The sequence below is a fragment of the Lactuca serriola genome, chromosome 4, assembly GCF_051521515.1.
Source record: "Lactuca serriola cultivar US96UC23 chromosome 4, Lser_US96UC23_V15, whole genome shotgun sequence".
Classification (NCBI taxonomy): domain Eukaryota; kingdom Viridiplantae; phylum Streptophyta; class Magnoliopsida; order Asterales; family Asteraceae; genus Lactuca; species Lactuca serriola.
The window spans coordinates 189,166,706-189,191,486 of NC_136411.1; the positions used below are offsets into that span (position 1 = coordinate 189,166,706).

The 24,781-nt window shown below is 34.4% G+C and overlaps 1 protein-coding gene across 1 annotated transcript; it reads left to right on the forward strand.

Annotated features, from left to right (window-relative positions):
• Positions 1-14,352: 14,352 nt before the first annotated feature.
• On the forward strand, positions 14,353-14,886 carry LOC145099078 (uncharacterized). The gene has a single exon (XM_079036662.1). The coding sequence runs from the start codon at positions 14,353-14,355 to the stop codon at positions 14,884-14,886; it is 534 nt and encodes a 177-aa protein (XP_078892788.1).
• The last annotated feature ends 9,895 nt before the right edge of the window (positions 14,887-24,781 follow it).

Sequence of the window (24,781 nt, forward strand, 5' to 3'; positions counted from 1 at the left end):
CATCATAACGGCCCCTGCCGTGAGTTGCACTGCACCAACTGCGACCGGAAGGGCCATACCGCCCGGTTTTGCAGATCTCAAACCAAACCCATCTCTCAGGTCCCCAGCTCGGGAGTAAGCCAGGACTGTTATGGCTGTGGCAAGGTAGGGCATTTCAAGAAAAACTGTCTGAAAGCCGGGAATACAGGAGGAACAGGAAGACTACTCGCTATTGGCCACAATGAAGCAATAGCAGACCCCACAGTAGTCACGGGTACGTTCCTTCTGGATAACTCTTATGCTTATATCCTTTTCGATAGTGGAGCAGAAAGAAGCTTCGTAAACCAAAACTTTAAACACTTACTTAAATAATCCTCATGACCGTTAGAAGAAGCCTTCATGTAGTGGTGTTGATTATGATGGCATGTGCAGAATTAGAAAGATCTAGTGATCCATCATACAAATTCAAGAACACAAGGAGTAAATAAATCTTTGTAAGCTCTTATTAGATCTAGAAAGATTATACAAATGGGTTTATATACAATTTCTCTCTCTAGTCTAACACTCCAAATGGTTCACTTACATAATGGGAGTCACTGACTTCCTATTTATAGGAAAGACTCAACCCATTTACACATACAAAGAGGAAAGCCTAAAACACTACATCCAAGCATGACTTTGCACCCTAACATTCTCCCCCTCAAAGTTAGGATTGGATGTACGACTTCAATCTCCACCGGTCTTCAAATCCGCAAATGAATATTCGACAATCCCAAGAAGCTTCGAATACCCATCATTATTCTCCCCCTTTTTATAATCAAAAAATGATTATAAAACCCACTAAGGATGAGAAGCGCCCGAGGAATAGTCTTCACGATACTCCCCCTTGATGCGTACCAAAAATGAATCACCAAAAATCTTGCACGGAAAAACAATCACGAAAAAGCCACAAAAAAATTTCCAATTTATGAAATTTTTTTACTTTTTTTGGTGAAAGTTGCAAGCTTTTTCAAAAACCGGGTAGAAATTGTCACTTTCTAAAACTTGCAGGGACCCGTTGCGCCAAAAACAATCAAATATGCGAAACTCTAGCCCATTTGCGAAATCGGGCATAAAGCGTAAATTCACACAAACTGCAAGGACCAGAACTGAAAATTCTGCAATTTCTCAGCTTTTATTACCCATCTGCGAAGTTGGGTATAAACTGTCATTTAGTGAAAAGATCAGGGGCCAAAGTCGAACTTATTTGTTTTCTTCCCCAATTCACTTTATACTGTAAAAGACTTCGCATTTCCATTCGCACACCCTTCGCATCTTTCATCCAATATAATCAAATATGCAAAATTGATTGAGACCCAAATGTGAAACCGATTTTTATACACTCAAATGCGAAGTGAAGTTAGAAACCCAGATGCAAACCCGATTTTGATCTCATATGCGAACCTTTCTTGACCTCAAATGCGAATATCACCAAAACATCACAGATTGCGAATGAACTTGACCTCAAATTTATTTAATCAACTGTGAACTCAAATGCGAACTGAATTTGACTCACCCATATGCAAACATTCAATCCAGTTAATCAAATGCGAACTGCTGTTGAAGACAAACGCGAACTCCATATCACATCCTTATACCCATCGATTGTTCGCATTTCATTCCCAATCTAAGTTTTCTTCGTCCCCAGATTATCAAAAATTAATGCATCACAGACTTTGTTTTCGTGTAACCCAACTCATCAAACTATCGACTATGTAATCAAATCGATAACTTCAAAATTGACATCACAATCCGCTTAACCGTTCGAACATTGACACCAAAATCGATTTTAAAATCAACCCAATAACAAGACTTCGTTCTTTGACAATCAAATCATCCAATTTTCAGAGTTCGCATTTATCATTCAAATCACGAACTCAGCGAATAATCGACTCCAAACATTCGATCATTCGCCCCAATTCCAAAATCTTTGTCATCAACAACAAATTTCAACCCTTCGCATCTTTTAGTAACTCAACCCAACTGTTCAAAATCACAAATCCATTCTAATGATTCCAACATTTGCGAACCCAGCAAATGAACTCAAAAAAATCAGATTTCATCATCATCGATTCATTTAAACTTTGACATTCGTTCATGATATATTGACTTTCAAATTAGATACGAACGACATGAAGAAATCAAACGAAATCTATCAACATTCAAGTACAGCCCTTCGATAGCATTCAAAATCCAAAATCAGTCATTGACATACTGATGTGTTCTTGATTCGATTCATCAAAATCAAGATCCAAATATCAATTTCTACTATATGACAAGAAGCAAATCGATTTCATCATATACAAATCATTTGAAATCGATTCTCACAAACAACAACCTTCAATTATTAGAAACGATGGAATGAACACGTAACTCAAGAATGAGATTAACCAGTAACGTTGAATGCGACATCTGAGTTCCGAACACATAAACGGATTTTAATGAATAAATGGGATCGATTAAGTGAACAATATTGGATCTATTCGTTTGGGCTCAAATATTCTCGGATATTGAATTAAAAGGAGTTTTGGGCTTAAATACGTGAATCATGAACAGTAAGTAGATATTCAATTGGACACGAATTGATGAACAGTAAACGAATTTTATTTTATTTTTGGTTGAATTTGATCTTAAAAAAAATATTGGATCATCAATAGGGTTGAAACGGATTTGATCCAACGAGGCAAATCGATCAAAAAAGAAAAACGTAAAATACGAATCGAAATCATGGACGTTTTGGAATCCATTTGAGAATTTGAGTTACCTTTTTGACGAATCAAGTTCTGTTTTCAACGAACGAATCAAATTTGGAAGATCTTGGTTCTTTTGTCGGAATGAGAAAATCTCCAAATCGAACATTGTACCACCCACCATGCGAGATGTACAACTCGTTCTTCGTGTTCTTCGTGTTCTTCAACGATCCAATAACATCTTCAAAAGAACCACCAACACATTTGGGTTTTGATTTCAAATTCAATGTAACATTTGGAGATTGTTGCTTTGGAACCCAAATTTGTTTCACGGATTTTGCTTCACAACATTTGACGATTTTTGTGAGTAAACCCGCTTGTTCTTCCGATTCATCTTCTTCTTCTTTTTCTTTCTCATCTTTTTGCATCTTGAAGACTTGATTTCATGAACAAACCCACTTTCAACAACATGAACATTTTGAGTTTGAATCAAATCTTTTAGAGTTTGATATTTGTGAATTTCTTGAACCACCGGCTTCCGATAAGGAATCATTCATTCAAACGAATCACAAGAACACAAAATATCATCGGTTTGAACTCCAATCGAGCAAAAAACTTTTTCATCTTGAAAATCAACTTGAACTCCTTTTTCTTGAACATCAAGAACATCCGGGTAAGAAGCAAGAACATTATCACCATATATGCATTCATCAAGACGAATTCCTTCAATTACTTCATCATCTTTCTTCTTCTTTCTTCTTTCATGATAAGTTGTTACCAAACGATTAAGCAATATCTTATGATGATCATGATCAAGAGGATAACCATTGGATTTTCCACATTCACATTTCATACTAGAAATGAGTGTATTTTGTTTGAAATACCCGGTTACAAAACAATTGAGAACTCCTTCAAAACTAAATGACCATGGAAAATCCTCCATAAAAAAAACTTCACAAATTGTTTCTTCCATTTTTGATCAATCGATATGAACTTGGGTTTTCTAGAGAGAGAAAGTGAATATGAATCAAATTCTAGAGAGAGAAAGTGATTTTGAATGGGTTTTCAAGAGAGATAAAGTGATACAAACACGTATTCTAGAGAGAGAAAGTCGAATTATGGATCAAATCAAGGAAAAATTCAACTTCTAGAACACAAAAACACTCTCTAAACACGAAGATCAATGAACATGAAGAATCACCAAATCAAGAAAGCCATCAAGGATCAATTCTTGATCAAATCAAGAACACCCGCTCTGATACCAATTGTAGTGGTGTTGATTATGATGACATGTGCGGAATTAGAAAGATCTAGTGATTCATCATACAAATTAAAAAACACAAGGAGTAAATAAATCTTTGTAAGCTCTTATTAGATCTAGAAAGATTATACAAATGAGTTTGTATACAATTTCTCTCTCTAGTCTAACACTCCAAATGGTTCACTTACATAATGGGAGTCACTCACTTCCTATTTATAGGAAAGACTCAACCCATTTACACATACAAAGAGGAAAGCCTAAAACACTACATCCAAGCATGACTTTGCACCCTAACACTTCATCGTAGAAATGGCTAACGGAAAGACAGAGAGTTCTAACGAGATCTACATTGGTTGTACCCTCACGCTAGATAATCATTCGTTTCCAATCAACCTCATACCAGTATCGATCAAGAGTTTCGACGTCATCGTGGGCATGGACTAGTTGAGTCTCCATCGTGCCAATATCCTGTGCTTCGACAAAGCAATCCGTCTAAATCTCCCGAATACCGAATCTCTGTTAATCTACGGAGACAAACCCAGTACGAGCCTTCGCATCATCTCGAGTATTCAAGCCCAGAAGTACTTGCATAAGGAATATCGTGCATTCATTGCACACGTCGTCGACACGAGCCAAAAAAAGAAAGATCTAAAAGACTTCCCCGTAGTTTGTGACTTCCCTGACGTTTTTCCAGAAGAGCTACCAGGTTTACCTCCCCAACGTCAGGTCGAGTTCAGGATCGACTTAATTCCAGGAACTACCCCCGTAGCCAAATCACCCTATCGTCTAGCGCATGCTAAGATTCAAGAACTGTCCGGTCAACTTAACGAGCTACTTAGCAAGGGCTTTATAAGACCAAGCTTCTCACCTTGGGGAGCGCCGATCTTGTTCGTAAAGAAGAAAGACGGATCGTTCTATATGTGTATAGATTACAGGGAGCTCAACAAACTGATGGTCAAAAATCGTTGCCCTCTTCCTTGTATAGACGATCTATTTGACCAAATGCAAGGGTCGAGTTACTTTTCCAAGATTGATCTGAGGTCCGGGTATCACCAATTACGAGTGCTTGAGGAAGATGTCCCGAAAACAGCTTTCCGAACTCGTTATGGACACTACGAGTTCACAGTGATGCCGTTCAGACTGACCAACACGCTCGCAGTATTCATGGACTTAATGAATAGGGTGTGCCGTCCTTACTTGGATCAGTTCGTCATCGTCTTCATTGATGACATACTCATCTACTCTCGAAGTAAGGAAGAGCATAACGATCACCTACGATAAGTCCTGAAAACCCTACGATCGGAGAAGCTATATGTGAAGTTCTCGAAGTGAGAATTCTGGATCCGAAGAGTCGAATTCTTAGGACACGTGGTTAGTGAAGAAGGAATCCATGTGGACCCATCCAAGATTAAAGATATTGAGAACTGGTCAGCACCGAAGACGACTATAGAAATTCGTCAATTTCTAGGCCTCGCTGGCTACTACCGCAGATTCATTCAGAACTTCTCTCAGATCGCAAAACCCCTTACAATGTTGACCCAGAAAGGCGTAGCCTTTGACTGGGGAGAGAAACAAGAGAAGGCATTCCAAACCCTGAAACGAGCCTTATGCACCGCACCAATACTATCCCTTCCCGAGGGGACAGATGATTTTGTGGTTTACTGCGATGCGTCTAATCAGGGGCTCGGTTGTGTTCTGATGCAACGAGGTAAGGTCATCGCCTACGCCTCAAGACAGCTGAAGACACACAAGGTCAACTACACCACACACGACCTCGAATTAGGAGCGGTTGTGTTCGCCCTAAAGATCTGGAGACACTACCTGTACGGTACGAAGAGCACGATATACACCGACCACAAAAGCCTCCAACACATATTCAACCAGAAGGAGCTCAATATGAGACAACGACGATGGATCGAGCTACTCAATGACTACGAATGCGAAAGTCGTTATTATCCGGGTAAAGCCAATGTAGTAGTAGACGCCCTAAGCCGGAAAGAATATTCTGGTCGAAGATTCAAGTCATTAACAATGACTATCCATTCACATCTACCCGCACAGATTAAAGAGGCTCATCTCGAAGCCTTGAAACCTGAAAATGTGATTGGAGAATCCCTGCGAGGAATGGATAAGAATCTGGAGGTCAAGGGTGACGGAGCCTTATATCTCATGGACCGAATCTAGACACTGCGACACGGTGGTTTCAGAGACTTGGTCATGAAGGAATCCCACAACACTCGATATTTCGTTCACCCAGGTTCAGATAAGATGTATATGGATCTTAAAAAGTCATACTGGTGGCCCAACTTGAAAGCAGAAATTGTTACCTTCGTGAGTAAATGCCTTACTTGCACCAAGGTCAAGGTCGAATACCAGAAACCAACAGGTCTATTACAGCAACCAGAGATACCTGAATGGAAGTGGGAGCGGATCACTATGGATTTCATAACCAAACTACCCCAGACAACGGATGGGCTTGATACCATATGGGTCATCGTCGACAGATTGACCAAGTCCGCACACTTCCTGCCCATCAAGGAAACAGACAAGATGGAGAAACTCACAAGAACATACATTAAGGAGATCGTACGACTGCACGGTGTTCCTGTATCTATTATCTCCGATAGAGATAGCAGATTCACTTTGAGGTTCTGGCAGTCATTACAAAGCTCCTTAGGAACGAGGTTGGACATGAGTACAGCCTACCATCCGCAGACCGACGGTCAAAGTGAGAGAACTATTCAAAATTTAGAGGATATGATGCGAGCCTGTGTGATCGACTTTGGTAAGGCATGGGATACCCACTTACTCCTTGTTGAGTTCTCCTACAAAAATAATTATCACACGAGCATCAAGGCAGCTCCATTCGAAGCCCTCTACGGCCGAAAGTGCAGGTCCCCTCTGTGCTGGGCTGAGGTGGGTGACACTCAGTTAGCTAAAGAACGAGTTCCTGACAGCGCTCTCATGGGTCCGGAGATCATTCGAGAAACGACCGAGAAGATTTTGCAGATTCGTGAACGATTAAAAGCCACCAGTAATCAACAGAAAAGCTACGCAGACAAACAAAGAAAACCCTTGGAGTTCCAGGTGGGAGACCGAGTCCTTTTGAAAGTCTCACCCTAGAAAGGCATGATACGCTTTGGAAAGCGTGGAAAGCTGAATCCAAGATACATAGGGCCTTTCAAGATTCTCGCTAGAATCAGCCCCGTAGCATACAAACTCAATCTACCCCGCGAACTCAATAGCATACATCCGACCTTCCACGTCTCGAACTTGAAAAAGTGCCTATCCGATGAGACTCTCGTAATCCCACTCGACGAGATCGAGATCAATGAGAGCCTCAACTTCGTGGAAGAACCCGTGGAGATTATGGACCGAGAGGTCAAATGAACGAAACTAAGCTGCATCCCAATTGTGAAGGTTCGCTGGAACGCCAAGCGAGGACCGGAGTACACTTAGGAACGCAAGGATCAAATGAAACTTAAATATCCCCATCTTTTTGCCTAGTTATTGTATAATAACCATGTTGTTTGAACTCTAATTTCGAGACGAAATTCCCTCTAACGGGGGGATGATGTGACAACCCGAAATTTATTCCGTCACTGTAACCCACTTCCATTAATAAAATTTATTTTTAATAAAAGTTTTTTCGTTAACTTCTTCTGTTAAGTAAATCCATTAGGGTTATTGTCGTAATTTCATACGTGGCGGAAAACAAAAAATCAAGCGAAAAACCCCCGTTTGCGGTTGGTGTTGGGTGGGCCCCCACCCTGCCGTAAACTCAACCCTATATAAGGGTTGAGTGGTCTTCACTTCAACCTTTTTCACACCATAGAACTTTCTCTCTCTACTCTCTCTCTACAAAAATTGGAATTTGATCAAGAAAACACTCCTTCAAGCCTCTCATAAGTAAGTAAACCCTCCTAGCTTATTGTTTTGCTTAGTATACATGCAAATCTATGGTGTAAACTCTCAAAAGCCCCATGAACATGAGTTTACGGTTTGGGAGCATCCTAAAACCGTAAACACCCTAAAAGGGGGGGTTTTGATGCCCCCAAACCCTTCCAATGCTTGACTAATGACCTAGAAACTTGCTTCAATGATATAAGAACCCCAAAACATGAAATGATAAGGGTAAACATGAGTTTCTGGTTGGGAAATATCCCAAAACCGTAAACACCTTCTAAGGGTGTTAAAATGCCCTTAACACCTTCTATGACTTGTATGAGTGGCTAGAACCTTGCATGCTCACCCTAGAAGCACCAAACCATGAAAGAAAGTGACAAACATGAGTTTACGGCCATAAACTTATGTGTTTATGACCGTAAACTTCCCAAGGAGGGATTCAAGAACCGTAAACTCCCAATAAGGGCCATTTCAAGCTCCAATCACTTCCTAAGCCCTTGAATCAACCCTAGAACCTTTCTTGGTGAAGCATGAAGCCTTAAAGTACACAAATACACCACTACCATGAGTTTACGGTCATAAACTCATGGGGGATATGGTTCCAAAACCGTAAACACCCTTAGGTACTACCATTTGAGGAGTAAACTCCAAAGTGAGACTATACTCTCCTTAGATGCAACCCTTAACACTCCTAACACTTGAAACGAATTGCTTTCATGCATAAGAGTGTCATTACTTACTTAATTAGTGATTAAATAACTAATTGGATACAATTATGTATCACTACATGTTACATAGGATCCGCGTGTGTGTTCAAGACCTCATTTGACACCTAGCATCCAACCCGGCAATTCCATCCACTCCACTCACTGCAAGTGAGTTCATACCCCTTAATTAACCTTTCAAATGTTTTTAAATGCTTTTATGGGGGGGGGGGGGGGAGATACAGGTTAAATCCAACAAGTTATAGTATCAATCACATGTGATTTATAACTTGCAACCAAAACAGATTTTCTATACTTTTAACTGATTTGTCAACAAAACTGCTTTAAATAATTATCAAACGCATTTTTCACGTTAAATTGTTATTAAAATATTTCCAAACTATTTTTAAACCTCTTTGTTTCCAAACTATATCTACACCAATATATTTATATAAGTAAGACTTGAAGGACTTAGGACTGATAGCTCACCTTACTTCCTGTTCTTGTTTGATTGTGGACTTAGGGTATACTGTTATATGTCCGACTGTCGTTGAATTCTTAGTTATATATTGTATATATTTGTGTTAGATATGAAAGTCTTCACTCAGTTCAATACCTTTGTGTATCAAAGGCATGCAACCAACATTCTATTTAACTATAATAGGTATACTTAAGGTTACTATTCGTTATCACTATCACTATGACGCTCACTATAATTACTACTGTTATGAGTTAATACATGTTAAATACTATGAAAATAGAATATTATATACTATACAAGAGAACACTCAATACACTATACTAAAAAGTACATTATACTACAATACAAGAGAATACGCTAAAACAGAATGTGACACACTATTTATCTATACCGCACTCTACTGTACCTTTACCATGTAAGCAGAGTCTCCTGGAGGGAGAGCGGGCATTATGTGTATAGATCTATACGGGACAGACACTCCCACATCCCGACTGCTAGCTACAGTCCGAGCCGACTAGGCCCAGGGATGACAAAATGACACCCCACTACGTGTGACCTGGAGGGTCATCAACCACTCGATCGTCTATCAGCATGGTTACATACGAGTTCACATTCGGACCTCTAATGAATAATTTAAGAATTAAAGGTGAAACACACTCCCCAAGGTGTATTGTACACTTATCACTACTTGGAGTCTGCATTTCTATTTCATTCAGCCAGTAGTAAAGCTGTCGGGATAAAACATTATTTTCCCATTTACTTCACATGAATGCAATCTAAAACTATATTTTTATAACTGATAGTCTCATTGGGAAAACTTTTACACACTCTCAGGATCAAACTTACAAATAACCAAGTCTTGGTAGAAGACTACTTTTACTGAAAAATATAGGATTTTCTAGGGTTTCACGCTATTTTCAAACTTTGATAACAACTTTTATATTACATGATTGTAAACACTTTTATATAAGCAATGACACTAAATACTTATGAACTCACCATCTTTATGCCGATACTCGTTTTCAAAATAACTTGTATTCTCAGGTCATCCATAGACAGGTACTGGTGCAACTTTTTGAGAAGATGGAGCACATACAAGACCCATCTTTTATTTTTGTTTATACTTTTGGTGTCTATCAAACTGTACATAACACACTTGTATTATAATTATTATATTAATGGAATGGATGTTGATGCATGTTTCTACTATTATGCATTGTTATGATACTGTACATGACGTCCTCCACCCCAGAACATATTCCACCGTTCTCGGTTTTGGGGTGTGACAGCTCTGAGGTGAGATATATTTGAAATTAATAAGGTTTTTAAATTTACGATTTTTTTTGTTTTTTTTTCTTTTAATTTTGTTGTCGTTCAGTTTCTATTTTATTTTATTATGATTTTCATCGATATTAAGATTGTTTTTGTTGTTTATTATAGATCAATTGGTTTATTATGTCATATTGTAGTGTTATTGATGTTGATTTGTATTCTTCGATGTGTGAGAGTGAAGAAGAAGATATTGAAAACTTTTTTTTTAAAGGTATCACTTATTGAATTATTATGATGTTTTTTATTTTGTTGATGATCATGTATTTACGTATGAATCTGTAAATCTGAATAAATTATTGTCTTATTCACAAGGTTGTAGAACTCGCTACTCGGTACCTGCTCGGCCGACTGGGGAGTAGCTAGTACTTGGGAGTAATCAGGAGTACTCGGGGAGTACTCGGATTCGGTAATTCATGTAGAAATATTTTTAGGAAAATTATATATGTCAAAATCATAAGTTAAAATCATAATTTTATTGAAATATATAACAAAATTAGATACATGTGAATACATAAAAACTGAAATATACACAAATGTCTCACTTAATTAATAATTACTGAAAATTTAAGATATATATGTAGTAATAATCACATGTGTGTGTTAAATAATAAATCATTAAGTGTATTATGCATATTAATCTTGAAATTCTTGATTTTTTTCTCTTTTTATGACAATTTTGACCCTTTGACCGAGTTGACCGATTTTGACAAAGTTGGCCGAGTTTGACGAGTTTCACCGAGTAGGCCCGAGTAAGACCGAGTAATACCGAGTAGGCCCGAGTTAGAGAGATGTTGGCCGATTTTTGACTGATTTTGACCGAGTTTGACTTAATCCGAGTTTTTTAGTTGAGTTCACATTACTCGCCTCGGTAGAGTGCCGATTCCCAGTAATCGGCCAAGTAGGCCGAGTTTTGCAACACTGCTTCTTCATATATGAATAAACGTGTGATAATTGTAATATTATTTTTTTCGTTTTATTCATATATGAATAAGTATTGTTTATATTTTATAGTTTTTAAATCATATGAATTTCATGTATTGATATATGAATGTTTTATTCATTCATTAATAAACATTGTTTTTTGGTTTATTCATATAAATTTCATGTATTCATATTTGAATGTTTTATTCATATATTATTGTTTTATTCATTCATTAATAGATTAATTTAGATTTTATAATTTTTTCAGGTGAATCTTCGAGTTCAGTAGATGATGCACAATATTGTGGTGATGTAATTGGATAACATGTTTATAAGTCAAATGTACATGTTGAATTTATTCCATTTAAATTTTTAATCTTCTTAGAGTTGGCCATCAAAATGTATTATGAGTATGCTGAAATTGGTGGTTTTGATGTGAGACTGAGCACACAGTCAAGGTTTAAAGAAGAAACATGTTATATGACATATGCAATCATGGTGACAAACAGATAAAGAAATCTTGTAACACATTGGGTACAAGTGGTGTTAGAAGGCAACGAAATTCAATTCAATAGTTATTGGTTGTCAAGCAAAGATTATATTTGAATCTATGTATGGAACTCTAGATTATAAAGTTTTTTAGTTTGATGAACTTCACAACCATCCACATGAGAAGATAAGTGATTTAAAAAAAGCGAGGCAAATGTCATATTCAGAAAAAGAGTTTATAGTGCATGCTTCCACATCAAAAATAGGCTCAACTATGGCTCATAAGTTGAGGGCAAGTCTGAGAGGTGGGTATGAGTTTGTAAAGCCCAAAGTAGTTGACTATAAAAATTTAAGGAGAGATATTAACAAGGTTATAGGTTATAAAGATGCGCAAATGATAGTAAACACAATGAATAACTGTCGAGCTCACTATCCAAATTACTCATTTGGGTTTTGGACTCTATGTTTTGGGCTAATGAAATGGAGAAGACATATTATGGTGAATTTGGTGATGTTATTTCGTTTGATGCGACTTTCCGAACAAACAAGTAAGTTATTCTATCTACTTTTTTTTATAACTTATTCATATATGAATATTTTAACATTATGTTTAATGTTTAGTTTTTAATATTGAAATTATTTTAATAATATATTGTAATTGTATTCATACATGAATATTTTTATATTCACTTATGAATACATCAAAAATTGACTTCAATGAACACTTTTTTTTGTGTTATAGGTATCGAATGGTTTTTGTTTCATTTATTGCTATTGACCAACATAAAAAACCAGTTATTGTTGGAGCGGGGTTGTTAAGCAATGAAAGCATTGAGTCCTACTCTTAGTTGCTTAAATTGTTTCTTAAGACTCATGGGAAAGAACCAACACTTGCTTTAACCGATCAAGATGATGCAATAAAACAAGCTATTGAGAATGTGTTTCCTAATTCAAGGCACTGATTATGTATGTGGCATATAATGAAGAAGTTGAAAATAAGGTATTATTTTAATATATTTCAAATATGTTACATAGTATTAGTTATTCATAGATGAATATAGCAATTTTTATAAATTTTAGTATATTCATTTATGAGTATTTATTATTATATTACTTATTAATATTTATTCATTTATGAATAAATACAGAAGTTTATTTTATTTTTGTTTTAATACAGATATCTTTAGAAAAAGATTCTCGAAGCTTGTTTGGGACATGAATATGAAACCTGGTGTCTTTGAGGTGAAGTGGGGTTTGCTTATGAAGGAATTCAATCTTGAAGACACAAGATAGTTTAAAGACATGTTTACAAAACGTGATTCATGGATACCTGGATATTTTAACGATATTCCAATGTGTGGGTTGATGAAGACTACATAGATGTCAGAGAGTATGAATTCATTCTTTAATACCTACTTTGAAAATGGTAATTTACTTTTGAATTTCATGATGAACTACGATACCGCTATTCAAAGGCAAATGAATACTCCACGAGAGTTTGATAAGACATCAAAGAAAGCATCATATAAAATGAAATACCTCGAGAAATAGAACTACAAATATCAAAAGTTTACACACGTACATTATTTTTTGAGGTGCAAAAGGAAATATATAAAGCAAGTTTTTTCTGTACATACTCCTATGTTGGTATCGAAGATGAGTGAGAAGTTTACATTGTGCAACACAACAACAATAAAAGTGAATTTAAAAATAAATTTAAGGTAATTTAATATTTTTTATGAATAATATAATGTTTGTATATGAATATGAGAATATTCATATATGAATATGAGAATATTCATATATGAATATTCTAATCATTTTAAAATTAGGACATGTTCATATATGAATTCGATTTCTCATATGAATATTTACAATGTTATTATTCATATATGAATATTTGTATATGATTATTCACATATAAATATGAATTATTGTATATGATATATGGGTATTCATATATGAATATGAGTATTTAGAGTAAATTACATGAATGGTCCTTATGGTTTAGGGTATTCGTGTAATTTACGTGTTTTGTCCCTAACTTATTTTTTTTAACTCGGAAGGTCCTTACTGTTTGTTTTTGTTACGCTCTTGGTCCCTGTCTTACCTAAAGAAACTATTTTGCCCTTGATTTTTAATTTATTTAAATAAACACACCCCAACCCACCCCCTCACGTTACCTTACCTACCCCACCATTTTTTCCTATTTAAATAATAGTCTTTTTAGGTAAGACAGGGACCAAACGCATAGCAAAAACAAATAGTAGGGACCAAGCGCGTAACAAAACAAAACAGTAGGGACTTTCCGAGTTAAAAAATAAGTTAGGGACCAAGCACGCAAATTACCCCAAACCATAGGGACCATTCGTGTAATTTACTCGAGTATTTATATATGATTTAAAACGTGTAAATTTTGTTTAAATTGTTTTTTCATTTTTTTATTATGTTTTTGTATCAGGTTGAAATAAAAGTTGAAGAGAAAGAAATAAATTACAGTATGAACATTTCAAGCGTATGGGTGTTTTATGTAGACATGCTTTTACAATAATGATGATATGTGGTGGTGTTAAAGAAAATCCTAAAATGTATATTCTGAAAAGATGGAAAAAGGACGTGATATCAAGAATTTATTGTTTTAGTTCTCATGAATCTGATTCAGGGGATTGTGAGAATGTGAAGTTAATCAATGATTCATATTATAGTTTTGAATCATGTTTGGATATGGTAAGAGATGACAAAAAGAAATTGGCTTTGTTTACTGAGAAAAAACAGATGTTGTTGAAAGAAATTAAGAGTGATTATACATCTGGTGGATTGAAAAGCAAGACGGATGGTGAAGTCGTATGCAAGCTTATGGGTGTTTCTATTCTTATTCCAAAAGAGATTAATATTCATGTTCCTCTAGTTCAAAGCAAAAAAGGTTCTGAAATCAAGAAAAGAATTCCAAATACATATGAAGCAACATATGTTGATTCTAGAAAAGAACATAGAATGTGCTCAGGATATGGACAACGAGTTCCTCACAATTTACGTACATGTCCAATAAGAATTGCAGCCACTCAATCAAGAAAAGACATCTAGGGTTTTTTTGGTTCTATTCATTTATGAATATATGCAAATAATAATCATAAACAATAATATTCATGTATGAATAATACAGTATTATTGTGTCATTATGGATTTATCTGAAGCTACTACTTAACACATTTATATATAGATGATATATTGATATGTGAAATACATGTTAATTATAAATGAATATATAATATTTGTTTTTTAATTTACTAATAAAAAAGGTATATGTATATGGTAAATTGATATGTGAAATACACATATTACTCCTAAATTATTCATAAATGAATACATTAAATTTGTATTCATTTATGATTGAAGACGTATTATTTACATATTAAAGGTAAATGAATATATCATATTGGTATTCATTTATGAATAAACATAAATAAAATTGAAAACTAGTAGAAATAAATACATAATAAATGAATATATGATGTATTCATGATATTTGTTTATTAATTTACTAATAAATAAGTTATATTCATATCTGAACTATGTTATACTCACATATTATTCCTAACTTAATATACATCATATTTGTATTCATTTATGATTGAAGAAATTATTATTTACGTATTAAATGTAAATGAATATATCATATTGGTATTCATTTATGAATAAATAGAAACAAAATTGAAAACTATCAAAAACAATCACACTTGTTCATAAATCATTATCATAAACTTTGAAAATATTTAAATATAAAAAACTAACAGAAATAAGCAAACTTGTTTATATTACATAATCATTCAACACAAAATAATAAAACTTGTTTACAAGCATTTCACAAACTATTTAAACGATGTTCAATAACACTTAACAAACTATCTAAAACTTACTCACAAACTTGTTTCATAAAACCATCTTACATGTCGTCCAAAAGCATTCAACTTTAACACAAACTGTTCTCCTATACCATCACACTTCATCACAAATAATCATCAATATTCTTTTAACCTTTTTTGAATTGTTTACATAGCCTTGTATGCATGAGCGGTATACACTTTGAATTCCACATTTTGATATTTTTCGACAAGATCGAACACCTTAGCCTTCAACATGTTAATTTCAGAAGTTAGCATTCGATGTGCATACCTTTGCCTGAGCTTCTATATAGTAGTTTGTTGAATTGCACTTTCTTTATTAAGACCTAGTTTCCACTTTGAGATTGGTTATCTCATATAGGTCTCCGTATGTCTCATTACAATGACCCCACAATCAACTTTGTTTTTAACTATTCTCCATGGCATTTCAAGTCGTTGGGGTATGATACTTTCTTTTGAGATGGCATTGGCTCTTGGATGGTTTATTTCTTTAAAGTATCTCACAAACAAATTTTCCTGATCATTAAATAAACTAAAAGTTAGATATGTAATAAAGTAGTTCTTATACGTTGTTGGGAATTGGGTACTTACCAAAGGTTTCAATAGTACTCCATATTTTCCTTCATAATCCCCCTCAACTGTACTGTTGTCCAGAATTTCAATTGATGGTCTCTTTAAGTTGAAGACAATCACAAAAATGTGAGCACTTCTAACAACCGGAAAGAATACGTATTTTTATGTATATAGTGGTAAGTATTTTGTTGATAAAATATATATAAAAAAACAATTTTAATTAACATACCATGTCAATATCTTTTATATTCAAGATTTTTTTATAGCCATCAATGCTTTTTCATGAAAGTTCTCATTGATTTTTTCATACTTTCTTGTATTATACAATGTTGAAGATACATAAGCATTATATAACCAAAATAATTTTAAAGTATTAGTAAGTTGTTAATCATAAATGAATACATCATGTTGGTATAGTAATCATAAGTTGATACTAAAGATATTTATTTTTTATTTTTTTATTCATAAATGAATATATCATTTTGTTATAATCATATGTGAATTTCAGCTGCATATACATAATTATCTTAAATGATAGTAAATAAATATAATATTCATAAATGAATACATAACATTTTTATATTCATTGATCAATAAAGAAGATATTAATGTTAGAACACGAACTTACAAAAACTTCAACTTTCAAGAAAAGTCTGTATGGTGAATTTCTGACATCCCTTCCCAGTTCTTGGTGATTAAGTAAATCACCCGAAGTGTCTAAAACTTCTGCAAAAGTCTATGTGTTTCCATATAGACTTTCCATAATTTCTCTTTGTGTTACCTGGCCATATTTTGTCTGGACAACCACATCTCTACAAATATATAATCAAAATGTCATACATTATTATCTATATAATAATCTTATATGAATATGTTTATAAAATAAAGTTACTAATAATGTTTTCCCTTGCAAGTTGAACAATCACTCATAGACAATACTCTCCTGATGTGTCAGCTTAGGTTTTATGTCTATTATCATGCATTTGTAAGGTGATTTGAAAGCATCAACAAGCTTCTTCTCTCTTGCTTCATCCAGATCATACTTTGATGGTCCTACTTCTGTAGGAATTGCTACATAGATTGGATTTGGATTAAAAACATTTTTGTTTGCTAATCTGATCACAACCCTCTGATGGTCTTCTTTGATTTGTTTCTTTGTAAGTGTTTTTTTTGGTGAAGATTCATTTATTTTTTACTTGAAGTTTGATCTGAATCTTGACTGAGACCTAGACTAAAGCTTGGATGAGTATTATCTTCATTTTCTGATTTTTTTTCCTGCCAGAAGATTTATCATATAAATAGTTATATGTTAATTATAAAATAATTTTTTTATATTTTATTCATATATGATTATGGATCTTTCCAATCATATATGATTGTTGAAATGTTTTTCAAAATTGTTATCTTCTTTATTTCCTTTTGTCTTGTCAACTTCTCATCCTTTTTTATTTTCATTTTTATACTTTCCCTTTCCTGAAAGATACACAACATATATGAATATTTTATCTATATTCAAAATATTGCATTAATTATTCATAAATGAATATAAATATTTTAATATGTTAATTTATGAATAAGTAATGCATAGCATTACTTATGAACAAGTAATTCTATCTTTTACTTATTAATAAATGAAAAGTGTGTTATTCAAAAAATCAATGTAAGCATTACTTCCATTGTCTTATTCAAGTGTGAATAAGTAATATATTCATTTATGAATAAGTAATGCATATCATTACTTATGAATAAGTAACACTATATTTTTTATGTATTCATATATTGTCTTATTCATATTTGAATAATCAATCTTATTATATTAACTTATTAGTGAATCAACCATTTATCTCTATCATATGCATTTCCTTTCTTAACTTCTATTTGTTCATCTCCACCTCCATCATTTCCTTTTATCTTCTTAGCTTCTGCTCCTCCTTTATTTCCATGTTCAGATTTTCCCTTGCCTGAAATATATACATCATATATGAATACTCTATCTTTTTACTCATTTATATAGTGTCTTATTCACTTATGAGTAAACAATATTATTAAAAAAAAATCAATATAAGTATTGTAATATATTCTCTTAATAGTGAATCATTCATTTACCTGTATCATCTCCCTTTCCTTTCTCAACTTCTCCTCCTTGCTTATGTACACCTTCTGAGTTTCCTTTGTCTACAAGATCCATATAATATTGTACATTAAGTATAATTAATTAATGAATTAGTGAATCTATAATAACATTTTTTATTTGTAAATAAATAATAATTTAATAGTAACATACCTTGAATAACTTGACTGATCAGAGTATTAGTTTTACTTCAAGTCATTGGTAACCCTGGTCAAAATTTAATAATTCTTTTATTGTGTAATAATATTTTTATACATTTTAATAAAATTAAAGTAAGTCAAAATTTACCTATATCAATATTATCCAAAATAGTTTTCATTTCAGGGTCATTCCAGATTTCATCTTCTTGACTATTTAAACTTGAAAATCCAATTCCAAGGACATTATCCACAGTGTTTTCAACAACTTTATCCAACAGATTTTGATTTGTTTCATTTTGTTGAGTAGTCTCTCCTTGATTATTTGTTTCTTCATTCTCATCATCATTTTTCTCTTCATCATTCTCATTTTCATTAATCTCTCCATTTTTCTCTTTTACTTCAGTTTCACCTTCTTTTTGATTGTTATCTCCATCATTCTTTATTCCTTCATTCTCTTCTTCATTTCCATCAAACAAACAATCTACTTACGATTGACTTCCATTATTATCATTTTCTTCTTCACCATTTCCCTATTTATCTTTATTCTCTTTTTCATCATTTTTTTGTCCCATTACTGGTGTCAAATTGATACCTACAAGTCCAGTTTCATTAATTGGAAATTTAAAAAAAATTTGTACTTTCATTTTTTTCTTCAACAATTATATTTGTCATCTTTTCTTTGAAAATATTGAAACTTTCCTTTCCAGGGAACTTTGTTATTGCATCATTCAACTTTGAATTCTTCTTTTCCTTCATCCTCTCAAAACTATTAAGCATTTTAGATAATTTTGATTCATATGCCTATGTAATAAAAAGAAGTATGATTAGAAATTAATATAATAAATTAGTGTAATCATATATGATTAACATATTCAAAATAATTACCTCAACATAATCATCTTAATCTTCATCACAATCTGAAACATCCCAGAATATGGTCCTAAAAATTTCATTTTTTAAAATAGATAAACTAGTATTTCTCGAATATTATCCATACATCTCAACAAAACCGATGTACCAAATGTCATAAAAATCAGAATAAATTATCATGTGTGCAATCCCAATGGTGTGTGCAATGTAGTCAACCCGAGCTCTTCCCTTTGCAAACAGAAGTACCTGAAACATAAGCTAAAAATAGTAAACACAAAGCTTAGTGAGTTCCCTAAACTACCCCATACCATACATAATAAATCATACACTGGGCTCCCGCTCGGCATCGAGCCCTGCTCGGTATACAAATCTGTTATTCTCAGGCCTCGCCTGTCACTAGGCATCACCCACTATACACATACAATCAATATCACATAATCATGCTTAACATATAATGATCATAAACACAAGCATATGTTCCAGTCCACGGGCCTCGCCTAGCATTGAGCCCCGCCCGATATAAATAGCAGCACATAACACATGCAAGGGTCACACAGACTCCTAACATCCTAACATAATCAATAAGGGCCGACATTGGTGCCTTAGACCCGCTAAAACCCAGTGAGGAAACTCACCTCAAATGTTGAATCTTACGGAAAGAAATCCTTAGCTGCTGCCCTGACTACTCCCGAGCTATCAGTACAAAATAACACCCAATCAATATCCAATACTCCATACTTGGGGTAAAATGACCATTTTACCCTTGGACTAAATTGATCCATGACTAAGGCTGAAGTCCACAATATAAAAGGCCCAACACTAACTAATCTTCCAAGGCCCACTTGTGGCCCACTTATTGGGCCCAAACCACTCCAATAGACCTTACCCTAAAGCCCGATAATTTCCTTAGTCGAAAAGTCTGATTTTAGATGTCCCACAAAGGCCTAAAGTAACTAGGTCCATGAAATGGCCCAAACCGAGTCCTAAAGGTGTGAAGCTCATTCTAACTGAGTACGCAAGGCGTATTCAACTATACACTACACGTTCAGGCTTGATGGGTTGTACACTGCGTGTACAGGCTTGTACGCCTACCGTACTCCTCTATTAAACCAACTTTTTCCATTAAGCACTTAATTCTTAGCCCAAAGGTCCAAACCATATATCTGAGTACTAATCAATGTCTAGACCCATATAGTCATTAACTTGGTGACTTTGCATGCCCCAAATGAACCCAAACTCAAAATATAACATTCTACTTCATGAAAATGGCTCTAACGCATGCATCGATGGATCTAGACCTAAAAAATGGCAACTTTATGACTCAAGGACCAAAATAACACCAAGAGTGGAAATTCTAAGCTTTAGAAACAATATGAACTCATGAGATCTCATCAATGGGACCAAAAGGGTCCATAAACCAAAACTAAAAGAGGTCTAAGCTAAGAAGCATCAAGTTCAAGACTTTATACCTCAAATGAGTGCCAAAAGATGATGGGGTTCTAGATTTATAAGCCTTCACTCTTCTAATGAAGCTTCAAAGATGGTCACCTTCCTTCAAAGCACCAAAATGCACCTCAAAATGGTCTTCTAAGCTCAAAAACACACAAGAATGGAATTAGGGTTCGAGTGTAGGGTAAGGAGGACAAGGAGGCTGATAAAATGAGGGTTCCAAGTCCATAAGGATGCTTAAATAATGGCCAAACCCTAGAAATTAGGGTTTTCATTAAACCTTGCGTACGCCCCACGTAGGCATCCGGAACCCCGACTCAACCTTTGCAAGAGTACGCCCCACATACTCGCTTTGCAGCTTGTACACTAAGCGTACCTTGTTGTACACCCCACGTACAACTCAATGGTCAAAATGGGACAAATTAATAAAGCAAGGTCAAAAGAGAACTTACCAAGATTCAAGTGTTACAATTCTCCCACTCAAATCTGACTTCGTCCTCGAAGTCCGTTGCTCCGAACAACTCTGGATAGTGCTCTCTAATATCCTCCCCGGGCTCCCAAGTCCACCCCAACCCCTTGTGGTGCTGCCAATGCACCTTCACCAACTCTACAACCTTGTTCCTCAAGGTTTTTGTCTTCCGATCCAAAATTTCCACCGGCCTCTCGATATAATTTAGGCGGTCATCCACCTGAATATCCTCCAATGGTACAACTGTGGAATCATCCGCTAAACATTGCCCCAGCTAGGAGACATGAAATGTACTATGAATCTAACTGAGCTCGACTGGAAGATCTAGACGATAAACAACCTGGCCCACCCGATATAAAACCTTGAAGGGACCAATATACCTAGGGACCAATGCCCCGCCTCCTGAACCGGATGACACCTTTTCAGGGCGACACCTTCAGGAGAACCATATCTCCCACCTGGAACTCCAAGTCTGACTGGCGCCTGTCAGTATAACTTTTCTGCTGACTCTGAGTTGTCTGGAGCCTGCTCAAAACCTACTGAATCAACTCAGTGGTCTTGAGTACCACCTTGATACTCCACATGACCTGCTGACCAACCTCGCCCCAACAAATCGAGGTCCTACACTTCCTCCTATTGAGCATCTCAAAAGGAGGTCAATTAATGCTAGCGTGATAACTATAGTTATATGAAAATTCTGTTAACAGAAGATAAGTATCCCAACTCCCACCAAAATCTGACACACATGCACACATCATATTCTCAAGGGTTTGAATAGTCCGCTCACTCTGACCATCGGTATGCAGATGAAATGATGTACTAAAATGGAGACGAGTACCCAACTCGTCATGAAACTACTTCCAAAACCTGGAAATAAAATGAACATCCCTCTGTCTGAAACCACCATTACCGGCACCCCATGACATGCCACCACATCCCTGATATAAATATCAGCCAACCTCTCTGCGGAAATACTCTACTGAATCGGAATGAAATGTGCGCTCTTGGTCAACCAATCCACGATGACCCAAATAGAATCCACTCCGCGTGTAACTTTGGGAAGCTTCGTGATGAAATCCATGGTGATGTCTTCCCATTTCCATACGGGAATCTCCAATGGTTGCTTCTTGCTGTGAGGTCGCTGATGCTCAGCCTTGACCTTCATGCAGGTCAAGCGTCGCTGATGCTATGTCCCGTTACATGTAGGGCCACCAATAATCAGGACGGATATTAAGAAATGATTAAGAAATTGAACCTCTAGGACCTTATATGTCTTGAATATCTTGCCATAACCTTATATGTCTTAACACTTTAACTTTTTTGAATGATTAAGAAATTAAACCTCTAGGACCTTTATCTACAAAATGATGTTCAGTCTTTTTTTTTTTATTATTTCAAATATTATATACAAGAGGTGTTTTAGAATTTCTTTTAGATTGTATTTTATATTTTCTTTATTTAGTTACATAAATTATTTTTCATCCATAAAATACCAACAAGATGTCTTTTATAACAATAGTAATACTTGTAGCTTATTTAGATATAGAGCTACATCAAATGGATGTAGAGATTATGTTTCTAAATAGAGACATAAACAAAATGATTTATATTGTTCAAGTAGAAAATTTTGTGTCAACTGAGATTCAGAGTCTATGTTTTGCAAGTTAAACAAATCAATCTAAGGTCTCATACATGCTTCTCATAAATGGTATCGCAAGTTTCACCAAATTATCACCAAGTACGGTTTTAGGAAAATATTATTGATAATTTATGTATATCTCGGGTAAAGTAGGAGTAAATATGTATTTCTTATATTACTTGTCTATGACATTCCTTTCGCATGAATCTATGTAAGCTTATTGCATGGAACCAATAAATTTATGCCAAAAATTTTATATAAAGGATATTGGTGATTCCTCTTTGTATTGAAAATTAAGATACCACTCTCGATGAATCCTTGGATTTTCCCAATAGAATTGCCTCAGGAAAATTTTGAGTAGATTCAACATGAAAGATAGTAAACCAATGGATACGCTCGTCACCAAATGAGACCAATTCAGTCTAAACAGTGCCTTAATAATGATCTTTAAAGAAAAAAGGATATAGGGAGCCATGTTATTTTTTGTTTTGATTTTAATTGATTTTTACTTATTTCTTATGTGTGCTACTGATTTCGTGTATATGCTATTTAATGACATGCTACTAATTTTATATGTATGCTAGCTATTGAGAATGTGTTAAGGACTTAATTGGTAATGACTTGATTTTTAAGTACTTAATGATTCTATCATGTGTATAGGAATTGTAATGAGTTAATTATATAATCCTTAAATTGTTTTTGGTCGTGACTTAATTTTCAAGGACTTAATGCATTTACATAAATAACAATAACGAAATTCCATATTCATCAAAATGGTTTTAGTTGACATTATATTAAATGGAGGTATCATGGTGAAAGTAGAATTTATTTGGTTGTAGATGATGTAACTCCAAGTAATGAGATTGATGATGTTATCGTCGGCGTTATGGATGTTGAGGGGAAATCATATCAGTCATGATGAATGGAACTCATATACAGAGGGTTGCAGTGTCGATGATGGATTTCATAAGTTGTTAGATGAATTCTACTCATAATTATATCATGAATGTACTTCATTTTTTTTGTCTTGGCTTTTTAGCAAAATCGATGCATGTCAAGGTGAACAAAAAATAGACTAATAGTTCATTTGATCAACTCCTTAAGTTGATGCAACAAATGCTCTTATATATGATGTATTACAATGCATTCCTGAAAATGCATCGCGTATATGATGCAATGCGTTTTCCATGATGCGGTGTGATGTGTATGATTTTCTACATGCATAGTGAGACATGATGTGTAATCTTTTTTCATCTAACGTGTTGTCTTGGTTTTTTTTTATCAAGAAAAGGATTTTAATGGGTTTTATTAACGACTTGGGCTTTTAATGGGTTGAATTGATTCGTTTTTAAACAAAAAACCAAAGTCACATCCTTCAATCTATTTCAACATCGATGATCCACAATCAAGTGAATCAATTTTGAGAACCTTATTTCAACATCGATCTTTTAGTTGACTGTATAAATCTTGAAATATCTGTTTAAATATCAATCCTCAATTAATTTCAGTATCATTCCTAAGTTAATTTCATCACACTTTTTTATTTTTGTTGATGCTGATGCATGATTGTTGAATTTTGCAACTCTACTTATCATTAGTTCATCACTCTACATATAACTAGTTCTGGTTTTGTTGATTCTAAATTCTTGCTCATTTTTTTACTTCTAAATGGTTAATCATTTTTACCTTATTTCTGAATTTTGAATTCTTGGTTATTGTTTTTTTAATTGCTATTTTTGTTTCTAAATTCTGATTTCTTGTTGATTATTTCTAAATTGCTATTAAATTTTGATTAGTTTCTAATAT